Source organism: Pseudocercospora fijiensis (genome assembly GCF_000340215.1).
Source record: "Pseudocercospora fijiensis CIRAD86 unplaced genomic scaffold MYCFIscaffold_4, whole genome shotgun sequence".
NCBI classification, from domain to species: domain Eukaryota; kingdom Fungi; phylum Ascomycota; class Dothideomycetes; order Mycosphaerellales; family Mycosphaerellaceae; genus Pseudocercospora; species Pseudocercospora fijiensis.
In genome coordinates this window covers 3,133,272-3,145,487 of record NW_006921535.1, presented here as the reverse complement: position 1 = coordinate 3,145,487, position 12,216 = coordinate 3,133,272, and the positions used below count along the sequence as shown (strand labels likewise).

The 12,216-nt window shown below is 52.5% G+C and overlaps 6 protein-coding genes across 6 annotated transcripts; 3 read left to right on the top strand and 3 right to left on the bottom strand.

Moving 5' to 3' along the window:
* The first annotated feature begins 37 nt into the window (after positions 1-37).
* MYCFIDRAFT_153824 (uncharacterized protein) lies at positions 38-2,994 on the top strand. The gene is made up of 4 exons (XM_007928316.1): positions 38-199; positions 246-414; positions 469-1,805; positions 2,142-2,994. Exons 1-4 carry the CDS (start codon positions 50-52, stop codon positions 2,937-2,939), a joined length of 2,454 nt encoding a protein of 817 aa, XP_007926507.1. The 5' UTR covers positions 38-49; the 3' UTR covers positions 2,940-2,994.
* Positions 2,988-3,873, bottom strand: MYCFIDRAFT_174684 (uncharacterized protein; the record flags this gene model as incomplete). The annotated part of the gene is made up of 4 exons (XM_007928315.1): positions 2,988-3,002; positions 3,046-3,065; positions 3,098-3,171; positions 3,218-3,873. 4 exons carry the CDS (start codon positions 3,871-3,873, stop codon positions 2,988-2,990), a joined length of 765 nt encoding a protein of 254 aa, XP_007926506.1.
* Positions 3,874-3,912: 39 nt separating this feature from the next.
* On the top strand, positions 3,913-5,194 carry MYCFIDRAFT_207726 (uncharacterized protein; the record flags this gene model as incomplete). Its single annotated transcript, XM_007928314.1, has 5 exons — positions 3,913-3,970; positions 3,999-4,033; positions 4,057-4,181; positions 4,219-4,320; positions 4,348-5,194. The coding sequence occupies 5 exons, from the start codon at positions 3,913-3,915 to the stop codon at positions 4,457-4,459; spliced, it is 432 nt and encodes a 143-aa protein (XP_007926505.1). The 3' UTR covers positions 4,460-5,194.
* MYCFIDRAFT_215223 (uncharacterized protein) lies at positions 4,361-8,078 on the bottom strand (the record flags this gene model as incomplete). Its single annotated transcript, XM_007928313.1, has 1 exon — positions 4,361-8,078. The coding sequence occupies one exon, from the start codon at positions 8,076-8,078 to the stop codon at positions 4,575-4,577; it is 3,504 nt and encodes a 1,167-aa protein (XP_007926504.1). The 3' UTR covers positions 4,361-4,574.
* Positions 8,079-9,332: 1,254 nt separating this feature from the next.
* On the top strand, positions 9,333-10,064 carry MYCFIDRAFT_174681 (uncharacterized protein; the record flags this gene model as incomplete). Its single annotated transcript, XM_007928312.1, has 3 exons — positions 9,333-9,655; positions 9,706-9,863; positions 9,907-10,064. 3 exons carry the CDS (start codon positions 9,333-9,335, stop codon positions 10,062-10,064), a joined length of 639 nt encoding a protein of 212 aa, XP_007926503.1.
* Positions 10,065-10,191: 127 nt separating this feature from the next.
* MYCFIDRAFT_196552 (uncharacterized protein) lies at positions 10,192-11,912 on the bottom strand (the record flags this gene model as incomplete). The annotated part of the gene is made up of 2 exons (XM_007928311.1): positions 10,192-11,799; positions 11,868-11,912. The coding sequence occupies 2 exons, from the start codon at positions 11,910-11,912 to the stop codon at positions 10,192-10,194; spliced, it is 1,653 nt and encodes a 550-aa protein (XP_007926502.1).
* Between the last annotated feature and the right edge of the window lie 304 nt (positions 11,913-12,216).

Below are 12,216 nucleotides of genomic sequence, written 5' to 3'. Positions count from 1 at the left end.
ATCAAACTTTTTCCTTGACACCACTCACTTCACCATCAAAGCAATCGCGATGCCCCCTCAGTCAACCCCAAAGCACATATTGGACTTACTTCAGAGAGCGGCTGAGAGTGGCTCGGGCACTGGAATTCGATATCTTGACAAAGGATTGAACGAATCAGCGAGCTTTGTGCTGTATGCTCAACTCTATCAACGAGCCAAGGTATTATATCTCCCTCGTTGATTCACAAGCTTTACTGATCAAACAGGACAATGCCTCTCGACTACTGGAAGCTGGAGTCGTAAAGAATGGAAGCACTGTCATCACATATTTCGACACTCACTCAGACAATGTGCTCTGGTTTTGGTCTGTGGTCGCCGCGGGCGGTGTATGTGCTGTGCTCAACCCAGTGTCCAACGAACCAAAAACTGCCGCAGGTAAGGCTTTCCAAAACGACGCGAAGAGATTGATGGCTCACTGACTGTTTCTAGGCCAGCTTGACAATCTTCGGGCATTATTTGGATCAACACCGATTCTCACTTCGCACAAGCTATCATCTATCATCGCCTCTCGAAAGCTCAATGTAGTGTCAGTGGAAGGTCTTGGCCGCCGTCAAGACAGTGGGCTCTCATCGCCGACAGAGCCAAATCCGATTGATTCCCATGACATCGCGGCGATCCTCTTCACATCGGGGAGTACTGGACACTCCAAAGCTGTGAAATTCTCTCATGCCCAGCTGATCGAATCTGTGCGAGCCAAATCCGCTTATCTCTCCACGAAGGGTAGGGCATTCATGTCCTGGGTCTCATTCGACCACTCAGCCTGCTTTTGCGAGGTTCATCTCCATGCGATATTCAATGGAGACGACCAAGTCTTTGTGCCAACCACAGAGCTCGTCTCTGAGCCTTGGCGATTCTTCCAAGTGTTGTCCGACAACAAGATTGGGTATACCTTTTCACCGAATTTCTTCCTCGCAGCTGCAGCAGAATCTTTCTCAAAACAAGGAAGCGACGCTCTGAGTCTCGATCTTAGCAATCTGTCAACAATCATGTGCGGTGGAGAAGCCAACCGAACGAAGACTTTGGCAGCTGTGGACGAGGTGCTCAAGCAGTACGGTGCTCCTCCACATAGCATCAAGGCCGCATATGGTCTGAGCGAAACTTGTTCAGCTTGTTTCTACAACTTGGAAAGTCCAGACTACGATGTTGCGAACTCCAACACTTTCGCCTCTGTTGGCAAACCACTACCGGGACTGGAATGCAAGATCGTGCCAACATTCGACGACGCAGAAAGTGAACAAGAAGGCGTAATTCACCTACGCGGCCCGGTAATCTTCATGGGATATCACAACAACGAGGCTGCCACCTCTGCATGCATGACCGAAGACAACTGGATGAATACTGGAGACATTGGACGCTTTGATGAGAATGGCAATCTACAACTCCTCGGTAGAGCGAAAGAAGTGCTGATCCTCAACGGCAATAATTACTCTTCATTCGAGCTCGAATACGCTATCGAGAGCAGCAACATTGCCGGCTTGACCCCATCTTTCACAGCTGTGTTTTCTACATGGGATCAGGAAAGGGACTCAGAGGCGCCAGTGGTCCTGTTCAATCCGACTGAGGATGCCATCGGACCCAAGAACCTGCGAGCCACTCTGCGAGCCATCGACAAGGCGGTATTCAGTGTCTGTGCCCAGAAAGCATTACACATCATACCTTTGCCAAAATCTCAGCTTCCCAAGTCGACCATTGGCAAGCTTTCGCGGGCGAAATTGAGGCAATCATTCGAGAAGGGCCTCTTCGGCGACTACATCATTGATAATGCGGTATCTGGACAAGCCATCGATAGCGCACCCGAGCGAAGTTTGGACAACCTTTCTCCACTCCAACAAGAGATCGCCCAGATTTACGCTGGCATCGTAGACATATCGCCGGAAGAACTGCTTGGCCAAGACGGTTTATTGTCCTCTGGAATCAACTCAATGGGATTCATGCGACTGAAGGCGGCCTTGGAGAAGGGACTCAAAATTCATCAGGAGATCCCGATGCCAATGCTGATACGCTGCCACTCGGTTGAGGAGCTCGAGCACGAACTGACACTTCTCGGTACTGTATCACAGGAATATGATCCCATCGTACCTTTGGCAACGGAAGGCACAAAGCAAACTCTATTCCTCCTTCATCCAGGTGCGGGAGAGTTCCTTTGCTGGATAGGTCTTCTGAAGTATCTGCCAGACCGGCCAATTTACGCACTGCGAGCCAAGGGTTTGCATCCTGGAGAAGGCACATTCGACAGCTTGGATGAATTGCTGGACACATACTACAAAGCCATCCGACGAACGCAACCCAAAGGTCCCTATGCGATGCTGGGCTACTGCTTCGGAGGACTTTTGGCCTTCGAATTGACCAAGAGGTTCGAGGCTGAAGGTGAACAAGTGCTTTTCTGCGGTGGCATCGACAACCCACCAAGCCTCAAAAGCACCATCGGCCAAGTACGCTATCGCTCCTTGATGATTGACCTCCTGCCAGTAGTGTCAAAGTACACAGAAGACGAAGCGAGAGCTTTCGCCGAAGAAACAGCCGATCTGAGCGACGAGGACTTCTACGCTCTCCTCTTCAACAAATTCTCGCCCAGGTTCATCGAAAGCATGGACATCACGGTACCTCGTCTGCAAGCTTTCGGTCGGGTTGAGGACTGCATGCGTCTCATGGCCGCTAATTACGACCCCGAAGGTCAAGTGGCTACTGCAGATATCTTCTGCGCGGATCCAATGCCACACTTCGGGGCGACACCGGAGGCCTGGAGGAGCGACGTGCTTAGTGGTTGGAAGTCTTACGTGAAAGATCAGAATGTTCGCTTCCACGAAGTCCTCGGCACGCATATCAGTCTGATCAAGGAGCCTCTGATTGAAGACTTCCAGCGGATCCTGAACGAGGCATTGGCAGGACGTGGGATCTAGAATGTACGGGATTCTTTTTCGGGTTATTTGTTCGGGACAGCGTTGTGATTATGGTGGCGGCCGCTAAGGTCAGCTTTTTCGGTTTTGTATAGCATACTTATTTCACGACTGTGCCACCAGACATGACTTGAGCAGTTCTTAGTATTTGCTTTTCAAACATCTCATGCATGTGCCAGCGTAAATGATGAGGTAAGAACAAGCAATGCCAAGCTGACCAACCCCAACGGACTGTCTCACCACCACAATGTCAGTGCTGCCGCCTGCGTGCTAGGATCCACCTCCCGATACGAGATGGCTGCATATTTTCCCAAGAACATGTCTCGGGCCATCCATAAATTAAGATGTGCTCGTGTACAAAGTCTGTTGCTTGCGCTCTACACTTGGCAGATACACGCGGCGGCGCCGAGTTAGACAAGTCTGAGGGTGTCGTGTATAGAGCGCTAAAGGTGATATCAAGCGACACAATCACATGCGGCATGGGTATTGGGACCCACTTTTCAGCGTCTGCAGCTATCGAGGGAGATGTGAATTCGATCTCACGACTCCCACCGACCTGGTCCGGGGTCGTTCGTGTGCAATCAAAGTCCATCACATGTTGAGACGACACCTTCTCTTGCCATTTGAGCCCCATAGGACCCATATTCAATTGCACGGAAATTCTTCTCCGTTCCACAAAATCACCCTCGTCTGCGGACACGGCTTGGTTGTACTGAGTGTTCGGACAGAGAGTCTTGGCCAGAAGGATTTTCAGAAGAGGCGAGCGCCTCCGTAGCACAATCCCCACATTATTATTCTTCTGCCGGACTTGCCCGTGTGGCTCGAAGCCTTCGTGTGACTGTTGTAGATGTCCCGATCGCTTCTGTTCCACCAAGCTCCACAGCGGCACGAGCACTCGAAGTATGTAGAGATGGCAGCACACCTGTGCCGCGCTCATTTACGTGAGCAGCCCTGTGACATTTCTTTTTTTCGAAAAATGCGCGAACACACTCTTGTGCTGCTCTCCACTGCCCTTGCATGCTCTCGCTTGGCATGTGTGAGAGAAAAGGCATGTGAAAGCAGGGCATTGCTTATTCTCCGATGCCAAGCCTGACCATGTGCATGATTTTGTCACGTTGAGTCTATTTACTCTAGCGCGAAGCTCTGGGAGGAGTGGGTGACATTCCGAGATAAGCAGGTCATCGGCGCGGAATTTCGATCAGCACGCAGCGTTTCGGACACCGAGCATGAGCACGATCTCGCTTTGTGCCGCAATATCCTAGGGTGCTCGATGGCAAAGGAGGTGCGGTTCTGGCGTTCCATGCATATGCCAGAGGCCCGTGGATCTGAAATTTGATCGGGAGAGACACAAGCCGGACGGACTTACTCGCTTGGCAGAAGCATCGTGATCGACTTTTTTGGCACAGAAAAGTCAGGCAAAAGGTCTGAAAGGATGTCAAATTTTTTCATCAAAGGCCACGACTGACTTCGCATCGGAAAGGCGACATATTTCATGCTACTTGAGCGAATCCAGCACAGCATAGCAAATGTCTGCGCGGGACTTCCGTGATCATCTGTAATCTATCAGCGCAATAGTCGGCGTCTTGTCGTCACGCTTACAAGCCGATACATCACCCATGCTTCCCATAACCATTTACCTCATGTCTTTAACAATTTCAGGAGAAGCCTGATGTCCTTCACATCCGTCTCCTCCTCCGCAACGGGCTCAATGTTGCTGCCACCAGCATCGCGAACCACGCCCTGGCTTGCAGCCTTTGCGAATGTTGTCTTCTGTCCTTCAAACATCTCTTCCACCACACGCTCTTGCTCAAGTCTGCTGACTTCAGCATTTGCAGTCTTCTCATCATTGCTCACCGCGCCATCGACGGCATCAGCGGCTGTGGGAGCAAGCACGGTATACACGACTTTGACGTCGTCAGTGGGGACCAATCCAGCACGTTTTCGTAATCGCTGAATACGATTCAGCACCTCTCGAGCAAGACCTTCTTGCGCAAGCTCTGGGTAAGCGAAGGCATCAAGCAGAACCATCACATCAGGATCAATGGCAGCTTCGATGTTCTCTGTCTCCTTTGTCTTCTTGACATTGCGCTGAACACGAAGATCTTGTTCGACCAGCTCGTGTCCCTCGACAGTGATGCTACCAGTGTCGAGGAATTTTCGAATCTCTTCCGCAGATAACTTCGGTAACGCATCCTTGATCTTCTTGGCATCCTTCTTGAACTTCTGTCCAAGGTTCTTGACGTCAGCCAACACCGAATACTCAACGCCGTACTTGTTCTCGTCGCTGGTTAAGACCAGATCTCGCACATTCAGTTCTTCGGTGATGTATCTTTCAAGACTTTGGACGTCGTCGAGATATTCCTGCTCGGGATGCAATACTACCAAGGTCTTGAGTGGTGTCTTAAGCGAGACTGTTCTGCGTTCTCGCGCAAGACGACCAAGTTCGATGACCTTCTGCATGCGACGGAAGCGACGTTCCACTGTTGTGTCAAAGAGTTCTTCACGAACTGTCGGGAATCTGAAAAAGTGTACGCTCCGAACATCTTGACCCTTAGTGATGGATTCTGGCAGGTGTGGAGCAAGTCGTTGGAAGACATTGTCGGTGAGGAAGGGGATGAATGGCGCAAGCGCTCGCACTAATGTGTAGAGCACCTCGTATAGTGTGTTGAGTGCATGTAGCGTGTCTGCTTTGCTGCCCTCCTCTTCATCACCATTGACAGTACCATTCTCCTGAACACCATTTGCAGTCGGCTTGGCACCAGCGGACGGGCTCTGGCCTTTTAAGCGATCGCGATTGAATCGGATGTACCAGTTGGTCATCTCGTCAATCATCTTCAAAAGTCTTGGCACGACTGTGTACAGGCGATAGCCTTCCATTTCCTGGTTCGTGAACTGGATAAGCGACTGTGTGGCAGCCAGAATCCATCTGTCCATGATGTTGTGATTGGTCTTCTGAATCTCGGGGTCGAAGACGAAATCTTCAGCGGTATTCTTCTTGAACAGAGCAACTTGCTGAGCGAAGAAGTTATATGAGTTCCAAAGCGGTAATAGTACACCAGAAACGATCTGCTTCACGCCTAGTTCAACGAAGCGAAGAGGCTCGCCACGTACGACCGGAGAATCGATGAGATAGAGTCGGAGAGCATCAGAGCCATATCGGTCGACAACAAGCATTGGGTCAGGGAAGTTCTTGAGTGACTTTGACATTTTCTTGCCATCTTCTGCAAGCACGATGCCATTGACGACGCAGTTCTTGTAAGGGAAGGTGCCAAACAGATGTGTGCCGAGGACTGAGAGAGTGTAGAACCAACCACGAGTCTGGTCCAGACCCTCAGCAATGAAGTCACCTGGGAACTTGGTGAAGAGCTCCTTGCCAGGACCATCATTTGGTGAGGTTCCTGACGCGGCGTCCGAGGCATCGTAACCGGGGTAGGAGAAGGGATAGTGCGACGAAGCGTAAGGCATGGATCCTGATTCGAACCAGCAGTCGAAGACTTCTTCCACGCGTTTCAAGGTGCCCTTGCCTTGCTGTGATGGGATCGTGATCTGGTCGATGGTGTCTCTGTGAAGGTCCTTGATCTCTCCTTCGTATCCTGACAGCTTCTTGAGCTCTGCGACTGATGACACGCAGACGACCTCTTTGAAATCGTCTGATACCCACAGAGGCAATGGAGTGCCCCAGTAGCGATTTCTGCTCACGTTCCAATCCTTCGCAGCGCCGAGCCATTGGTAGAAGCGACCAGTTTTCACGGAAGATGGCACCCAATGTGTCTGTTCGAGATTCTCGAGCAATTCTGGTACAATGTTCTCAACCTTGATAAACCAGGAAGGCACAGCACGCTGGATGAGAGGTGTCTTGGATCGAGGGCAGAAGGGGTATCTGTGGGTAATCTGTGACTTCCGTACCATACGACCAAGGCCCTCAATGTGCTTGATGATGTTCTTGTCAGCAGCCTTGACGTGGTCGCCTTCAAAGTCTTTGACCTCGCTCGTGAATTCTCCAGCTGGGTTGAGCGGGTTGGGTGCCGGCTTCTCCGGTGTGAAAATCTTCTCGCGCCACGAGATGTTGAAATCATCCTCACCAAATGACGGTGCCTGATGCACAATGCCAACGCCCTCGTCATATTTGACATAGGTGTCATTAATGACGCGGAAGGCAGTGCCCTTGAAGTCCTCGTAGAAGTATGGGAACATCGGCTTGTACTTCCAGCCAGCCAGATCGGTGCCCTTGATCTTGTACGGCAGCACCTGGAACTTGTCCTTGTCCTTCTTCTTGGGGTCCTTGAATAGCACGTTAAGGCCAGCTTCGAGCATTATGTAGTGCTTATCTGTTAGAGTATCGCGCACGATGATGTATTGGAACTCAGGGCTAGCACAGAGTGCGAGATTGCTTGGCAGCGTCCAGGGTGTGGTTGTCCATGCCACGAAGCTCAGTTCCGCACCTCCTGCTGCCTTCGATGCCTCCTCGATCTTGGCCCGTACTGCTTCCGGCTGTTCCGAGGCTGGCAACACTGGAAAGCTGACAGTCACGGCGGGGTCTTGCACATCACGATAGTCCTCTTGCGCTTCACTCTTTGACAAGGGCGTGTTCAAGGCGGTGGAGTATGGGAGCACCCTCGCTCCATGATACACCAAGCCCTTCTTGTGCAACTGCGCGAACACCCACCAGCATGTCTCCATAAAGGTTGGGTCCATGGTCTTGTAGTCGCGATCAAAGTCGATCCACCGTCCGACTCGGCCAACCACTCTCCGCCATTCGTTGGCATAGGTCAAGACGACCTCTCTGCATCGTCTGTTGTACTCCTTGATGCCAATCTTGTCGACGGCGGCCTTGCCTCTCACGCCAAGCTCTTCTTGCAGCTGCTTGTCAATGATCTGCTCAATTGGAACTCCGTGCGTGTCCCAACCAAATCTACGCTCTACATATCGACCTCGCATAGACCAGTATCGCGGGATAATGTCTTTGATGGTGGAGGCGAGGAGATGGCCATAATGAGGCGTGCCGGTGGCGAATGGCGGACCGTCATAGAAGACATACTTTGGTAGGTCTTTGGTGAGCTCGAGCTGGCGGTGGAAAGCGTTCGTGGTGTTCCAGTCTGCGAGGATGCGTTCTTCCTCCTTCGGAAAGTTGATGGAGCCCATTGCGGGCGACTGGCTGGATGTGAGCTCTTCTCGATGAACATGCGCCTTCAATGCTTCAATCGATCCCGAGTACGCTCGTTCGATGTCGAAATCGTTGGATTGCTAAGCAGGACAGATCACTGAAGACTCATATGGAGGTATGAGTCTAGCTGTGACAGTCTTGGCAGGGCCAAAAAAGTGGCGGGTCGGCACGTAACCCCTGCCGTGCCGACGAACTCGATTCAGATTGACCTCACCTCACCTGCATAACCACTTGCTCGCGTTCCCTCCACACGATCTATCTCTTGTAGCATCCGTGATGGGGATCATCTTGCAATTTTGCTCATATGAAGATGCAGTGTCTAAGCATGGACTCGAGAACGGAGAGAATCCCGGAGGCTGGACTGAAGATCCGAGAGAGAAATCATGAACGAAGATGAAGATCACAACACATTGCCGCAACCAGCGATCGAAGGCACGAATCAGGCTAGAACTACATGAATGCACACCGTGGTCGCTACATATCTGGAATCCACGTGTTTGTGAGGCATACAGATTCTGGCCCGTGATGTCTAACAGCTTCTGATGACCGCCACCGCCATCAATTTCTGCAGGAAAGATTCAAATTTGCCGCATCTTCTTCCGAGTCGATTCCGTCGTTGAGATGCTCAGCTCAACGTCGCCAGGACGCCGTGAGCGTCCACCGCCCACTTGCACTGTCAAGCCCTGCCAAGCGACGAGCAGCTGCACAGTTCCGATATAAGATTCGGACGATGGCTGTGAAGGCACCGGTACTACGAAGCTCGATGCGCCCCCATCACAGCCAATAGCACGGCTTTCAGCGACCCACTTGACCGAAGAGAATGGCAAGAAGGCGAAGGGCCCAACAAAACCGCGACATTTCATCTCGATCCGGTCTCGCGACCCTGACGATCACTCGATGCCGTTCTAGGCATCTTGACTCCTGGCAACTCTCGTCGCTGGTCGTGGGTTCCACATCGCCTCTGCTCCAAACGCCTGGCCGTCATCGACAGCGCTATCCACCATTCTATAAGCATCTCTCGATACAACATGAAGAAGCATCCATAATTATGAGACTTGCAAGGTGATCTGAAGCTCATCAAAATGGCTCGTAAAATTGCTTCTCCATCATGCTGATTTTCACTCAAATTATAGCCTCAAAGACCCGGGGTAATCTGCCCCACGGACGGCCTTCTTGGTATGCCTGTCGGAATCCATCTTTAAATTCGTAGAGAGAAAAACCACGGATGCAATATGCAAGGAAGGCTGGATATACGCATCAGGGGATCGTCTGCACCACTAAGACCTGCGAGGCGAATCTCTACGCATGTACACCACCGTTTCTTGAAATCCTCGATATTAGTACTCACAAGTCTACACACCTTGCTCGAAATATTCCAAGGACTTATCTACATCCTCAAAGACAAGGACATGATCTCGACATACATACCACCATCACACGCATATCACAGCCATTCCAATATCCTACCTAGTTACGACCAAGTTCGAGGTCTACGAGTCTATATCCATACATCAATCTTCATCGACGAAAAATTTCCGCATCCGAAACTTGGAGGGTGATCTCGACCTCTCTCAGAAAATCTTCTTACATGGATTCATCTCAAAGATCATCAGCTGTCATAAAATCTGAAGACTTCAATTACACACGCATGCAAAAACATGACCGATGGAAAAATCCTCGCTCGGAAAGCTCGCAATGCGATCTCGGCCTTACTTGGGAGAGTTCACAAGGATCGCTCTCGAGGATATCAGCTGTTGTACGACGTAAAGACTCCGAGTCTACACGTGCACACACCCATCGGTCAAGGGAGCTTCATCGCCTTCCAGGCTTTTCAGAGTGACATCTGCGTGTATATTGGAAGCTCATATGGACGTATCTCAATGCACAGCGCACTCTCGACTTTCACTGGATTCGCTACAAGAGGCACGGAACATAACATGAGAGGGAGCGGAACAACAAAATAGCGTCACATGCGTTGCAATTCGTCACAATACAGGCTACCATCGGCCTATACCGTCTTCTGTCATGCTATGGAGAGCCTCCAATGCCGTCCCTAACCGGACTTCTATGCGGACCAAATGAGCGGGAATTCTACTCCTCCTGCTTCAAGCCATTGAGCTTAGCCCCGCCCTCCTGGGCGAATGCCTCTTCCTCCTCCTCCTTGCGCATCTTTTTGATCCTGGAGTATGTGTTCAAGCAGCCAGCGATACGCATATCCTTGAGCGCAATAGCGGCATCGATCTTGGCGTTCATCTCGATGCGCTTGGCTACAAGAGCCCCCCTCTCCTGCTGGACCTCGGCCATCTCCTCGAGGACGGTGTTCATCTCATTGAGTGAATCCCACTCCATGGCGGCACGAGCCGGATTCTGCTTCGTTATAGCCACGAGCTCGCCCACGCGCTTCTGATATGCTGCGTCGGCATCAAAGTCAGGTGAAGCGGCCGGCGTCGGCATTGCGGGAGGCTTCGGCGTGTTGGTCGGCTTGGGAGCGGCAGCGGCAGGCTCAATCTTCGGCTCAGTCTTGATCACAGGCTTGATCTCAGCCTTAGCCTCGACCTTCGGTTGAATCTTTCGCTCAACCTTCGGCGCGGCTTTCGGTGGCTCAGTTGGCTTCTCCTCAGCAGCCTTCTTGCGCTCATGCGGAGCGATCGGCTTAGCGGCCAGCGATGGCACATCCAGCTCGGCCTTCTTCTCGACTGCAGCAGCCTTGTTCATGAGATCGGTCTTCCGATCAGCCGCAGAGGGCTCTGCAGCAGCTGGCTTGGCAGTGCTGATGGCGAGAGGAGTCGAGAACACAGGCGCCGGCGCCGGCGCGGGGGACGAAGTCGACGGTAGTGGTGCAGCCGGTGGCGCGGCCGGTGTCTCGGCCTTAGCCTTCTTAGCCGCCTCCTGATCCTCCCCAATGGCGCGGAATCTAGCCTTTACAGCGTCAAGGAGCTTATCACCGGAGTTGGACGAAGACGATGTGGGCTCGCGCAAGCTGACAGCTGGCGTGGCAGCGGTTGAGCTGTTGGTGCTGTTCACCGTGCTCTCGACCTTGAGAACCTCCTCCTCGCCTCCCATGCTACCAAGACCACGAGCAGTTGCTTGTGACAGCGGCGTGGCTGGAGCTGGAGCGGCCGCCTTGTGCTCGTTGATACGGTCATGTGGGTTGGCGGCGACGGCGGCGGCGGCAGCAGCAGCAGCAGATGTGATCTGAGTCGCACGACCGCGCGGCTCCTCTTTCTGCATCTGATTCCACTGTGAAGGGCCATTGGACATTGGTGCGCGACTAGGTGTTGCATTGAAGCTGGCCATGAGGCTCTGCCGTGGTGCTGACGAAGGGGCTGGAGAGCTAGCGACTGCCGTGGCACGAGAGCGAGAAGGCCTAGCTGAGGTGCGACGAGTTTCCAAGTAGTCCGGATCGGACTTGAGCAGCTTGGCCTGCTGCGGATTGAACAGCGTGGGGCCTCGAGCCGTATTCGACATGTCGGCGATGGTGGCGTCGGTAGGAGTTGAGGTGGTAGAGGAGGCGCTAAGCGCTGGCGATGGTGCTCGACGGCTGGCTTGAACGTGCGGCGGGAGGGCGCCAGCAGGTGGTGTCGACGATGCGGTGTCGATGTTGTTGTTGTTGCTGGTAGTGGAGGTGTCGAAGGAGAAGCTCTGTGGAGCAGATGGCGTGGCGCCAGTCGGCTGGGTTGGCCGGGCGTTCTCGTTGCCCTGCAGAAGGTCAGTTGTGTCTGCAGGAGCGACACATTGAGAATGCGGCAATGAAGGATACCACTTACCGATGCCGAGTCGGACCAGATTGATGCGCCCAAGGGCTGGTTCATGTGCGCGATCTTGGCGGCGGCGTTGTCGTATGCTGATTGAAGGCGCATGTGTAGAGGCTTAAATACTCCAAAGCGCGTCAACGGCCCGTGCTTGCAACGGTCGTGCCGATGCTCCCGCTGAAGTGGAACAAAGGGCAAAGCAAGCAAAGTCTTTATTTGTGGATGTATTCATGAACAGCAACAGTGGTTGCCTCCGCAGCAACGCTCCTCCTGCGGGCAACCACAATGAAGGCAAGCACGACCTCAGTCTAGAAACAGAAACAGAAACAGCAACAGCCAGCTCAATCTGGATCAGAAGAGATGC